The sequence below is a fragment of the Tenrec ecaudatus genome, chromosome 1, assembly GCF_050624435.1.
Source record: "Tenrec ecaudatus isolate mTenEca1 chromosome 1, mTenEca1.hap1, whole genome shotgun sequence".
NCBI classification, from domain to species: domain Eukaryota; kingdom Metazoa; phylum Chordata; class Mammalia; order Afrosoricida; family Tenrecidae; genus Tenrec; species Tenrec ecaudatus.
The window spans coordinates 18454084-18458114 of record NC_134530.1 but is presented as its reverse complement, the minus strand read 5'-3'; the positions used below and the strand labels follow the sequence as shown (position 1 = coordinate 18458114).

General features: G+C 40.4%; 1 protein-coding gene across 1 annotated transcript; it reads left to right on the top strand.

Moving 5' to 3' along the window:
- The first annotated feature begins 2791 nt into the window (after positions 1-2791).
- Positions 2792-3646, top strand: LOC142447435 (olfactory receptor 7A5-like). Its single transcript, XM_075549029.1, has one exon. The coding sequence runs from the start codon at positions 2792-2794 to the stop codon at positions 3644-3646; it is 855 nt and encodes a 284-aa protein (XP_075405144.1).
- Positions 3647-4031: the final 385 nt, after the last annotated feature.

The window sequence follows — 4031 nt, the reverse complement described above, 5'->3', positions numbered from 1 at the left end:
ACCATGACTGTCCCCTCAGAATCCCTGAATCATGGAATTCAGTTCTCAGAGGAGGGCAAAACGGATGAGCTCATTTGTGGAGTGTTTTCCTTGCTGGATGAGCTCAGCCTGAGGTGTATAATTTACCATTATGGTTGAAAGTGGAGGAGGTAGGAGAAGATATTACTGAAGAGACAACTGTTGATCAAATATCTTAAGCAAACATCTTAAGTTGTCTTCTATAATCAGAACATGTAAATGTTATGCCAAACAGGAGAGAGAGTCCATTTTATGTAAAGCTGAATTATGCATAATTTCCAGCTCCTGGCAGACGCTTGCCTGCAGAGCAGAACCGCTCTCTAAGGTTTCAGGGCGGGGGCATTTAGGAAGCTAGTGAGTAGGCTTTTCTCTGAGGCTCCTCTGATATGGCTGCAACTGTCAACCTTTCTGGTACCAATCAAGTGCTTCACCATTTGTCCCACCTGGGACTCTGGATAATATAATAGTGTAGTACCAAGTAATCTTAATGCAGTAACATCCACTGTATCATGATGTGGTACAATATCACATCTAGAAATACTCATGGAACTCTGAGTCCACATGCATCATGATCATCAGACCCTTGTTTTTGCTCTACCCCTAACTGTAACTCAATCCAGCTTCCTGTTCCACTCATTCATACCGTCCTCCTTGTTATTGCCACAACATGTGAGCAATATTCTTGTACCAAGGACTTTGCACTAGTCATATCTTTGTATAAGATGTTTTCACATTTTTTGTTTGACTAGCATCCAAAATACCTTCTGATTTTCTATTGAAATTCTCCTTATTAAAGATGACTGTACAACGAAACGGAGCCCTGGTGCAATAGTGGTCATGCGTTGCCCCATCACCTGCAGGGTTGGCAGCTGGAAACCGCCAGCAGCTCCGTGGGAGTGAGACAGGTCTTCCCATTCCCTTACACAGTTTCAGTTTCAGGAACCAGCAGGAGGGTCGCTATGAGTCAGCATTGATTCAGGGCTGTGGGTTTTTATCTATAACGAAGCCTTTCCATTCCTCGGTATAGCTTTTTGTTGTTCTTGTGACTCCTAGTTCCATGAATATGACAATAGGAAAGCCCGCCCAATCCTGCACATGGACACATTTGTTATGTTCGATGACATATTTTTGTAGCCACTATATCAACCCATCTCATTGAGGGTGTTCCACTTTTGTTGCTACTGCTCTACTTTACTGTATTTCATCAAGGCAATAATTAGAAATCATTTACTTATTATTAATAGTCTACTGGCCCCCTGGCAGCACAATGGTTACCCTTTGAACTGCTAAGTGCAAGGTCAGAAGGTCAAAATCACCAGCCTCTCTTCAGGAGAAAGGCTGGGCTTACAACTCATGTAGAGTTATAGTCTGGGAAACCCACAGGGGCAGTTCTACCTTGTCTCACAGGGTCGATATGAGTTGGCATCAAGTGGATATGAGAGTGAAAGTAAGGGATTCGCCCTCCACCTTCAATACATATAGTTCTAGATGAACATTTTAGGGAAGATTTATATAATTTTTAATTAATTAGATGAAGTTTTATAGAACAGATCATAGTTATGCATTCAGTAATTCATAAACATTCTCATTCAACTCATCTCTTATAATCCCACTTCTTCCCTATACTTCCTGTGTCCATTTCTTTTCTTATATTTCTGAACTTTATTCTTGAGGAATTGCTGCCCTGTTGATCTTAAATATTTAATTATTATAGCTGGATGTGCATTCAGTTCTAGACTGGAAGGATAATGGCTCTATAGGGTTAGGGTTTCCACCAGTCTCTCTTGTCTTGGCCAGTATGCCTAGTGTCCTGTATGATTTTGAGTTTTGTTCCACAAACTCTCCTTACTGCAACCCATTCTGTCTGAGATCTTCTAACCTGAGCTTGTTCAGAGCAGATGATATCTGTAGAGCAGCACCATCTAGTTGTTCAGATCCACAGTAGTGGAGACTGATGTTGGCAGGCTCCATCAGTCTCCTTGCCTCATTCTTTTCATGTGTCTTTCACTTTACATCTTTCTTCTGGACGAGGAGATGTCAGTAGGTAAAACTCAGCGGACTTCTTAATAGCCCTGAAATGCTATACTTACTACTCATCAAATAAGGGCAATGGTTAAAAAATTTCTTTGCAGTTTTCAGTGACTTCCAGAATATTTGGCGCTGATTCCAAGTTCTGAAGTAGAAAGCAAATGTTTTCAGCTTGATGAAGGCAACAAAAGTACAAAAGTGCTTGACACACAACGGATGTATGTATGGATTGTGATAAGAGTTGTATGAGCCCCGTATAAAATGATTTTTTAAAAAGATAATGATGATGGCAACCTATGTACAAATGTACTTGACACAATAGATGCATGTATGCACTGTGATAAGAGCTGTACAAGGCCTAAAAAAGGATGAAAAAAAAGAGAATACTGGGCAAGCAATAATTAGTGGAACCCATTTGTTGAATGAAGAAGACAAAGTTTCATGGAAATTATAGAATTTATATCGTTTTTTAAAAAATGTTATTCGAAAAAAGGAAGGCTAATTAGGTGTGTTATCAAATGGTTGAGCATTCGGGACTTATGACATTATCAAGTTAATATCATATTGGAATTAAACTACATGCTCAAATGGAATATACAGCATATCCTTTACAATGGTGCTAACTTCTTATATCTAAGTTTCCATTGCTCTAGTCTTTTCCAATAGCTTCTTCAGTTACATGGAACCAAGAAACCACACGCATTATCAACATTTTATCCTATTGGGGCTATCAGAAGAGGCAGAGATGCAGCCCCTCCTCTTCGGACTGTTCCTGTCTATGTCCTTGGTCACCTTCACTGGGAACTTGCTCATCATCCTGACCATCATCAAGGACAACCACCTCCACACACCCATGTACTTCTTCCTCTCCAACCTCTCCTTTGCTGACATCTGTTTCACCTCCACCACTGTCCCAAAGATGCTGATGAACATCCAGATGCAGAACAGAGTCATTACATATGAACACTGCATCACTCAGATGTACTTTTTCTTGCTTTTTACAGGATTGGATCATTTCTTCTTGACAGTGATGGCTTATGACCGGTTTGTGGCCATCTGTCACCCACTGCACTACACGGTTATCATGAACCCAAGGTTCTGTGGCCTCCTGCTTCTGGCCTCCTGGTTATTAAGTGTGCTGAATGCTCTGCTACATGTGTTAATGGTTTTGCGTTTGTCCTTTTGTACAGAGTTGGAAATCTCCCATTTTTTCTGTGAACTTAACCAGGTACTCCAAATTGCTTGCTCTGACACATTCCTCAATACCTTAGTAATTTATTTAGCAGCTGGGTTTCTGGGGGTTGTTCCATTTAGTGGGGTCATTTTTTCTTATTCAAAGATTGTGTCGTCCATTTTGAAAATTGCCTCAGCTGGGGGCAAATATAAAGCCTTTTCCACCTGTGGGTCTCACCTCTCTGTGGTTTCCTTGTTCTATGGTACAGGTCTTGGGGTCTATCTCACTTCTGCTGCTTCTCAAGATTCCAGGTCCATTGCAATCACCTCAGTGATGTACACTGTAGCCACACCCATGCTGAACCCCTTTATCTACACTCTTAGAAACAAGGACATAAAGCAGGCCCTAGGGAAACTTTGCAGTTGACAATTATTCTCTACAAAGCAGAGCAATCTCTAGATTAGATAGCTACTGATGAGAAAGAGAGCTGAAAACTGTGAAGATATAAATCATAGTTGCCTCATCTGCTTTATAATCCCAATTTAATCTGCTCCCTTTTTATACACAATACACAAGTGTTTCCTGTATATTTCTTTCAAAGGGGTTCTTTTGTATAAAAATCCTCCCCTGAACATACAATTCTTTTAGGGCGACTGCAGATTGAAACATGAAACACCCTCCACTGCTAGTCACAGAATATACCTGTCTACAGTTATTCCATGGGAACTGCATTATGATTGTTCTCAAACCTTAAACTGTTGAGATATAAAGTTTCAAATTCCTATTTGGATAGCCTGTTTCTTATGATCAA

Coding starts and splice junctions, on each gene's coding strand:
- LOC142447435 (XM_075549029.1), top strand. CDS start 2,792: ATGCAGCCCCTCCTCTTCGGACTGTTCCTGTCTATGTCCTTGGTCACC.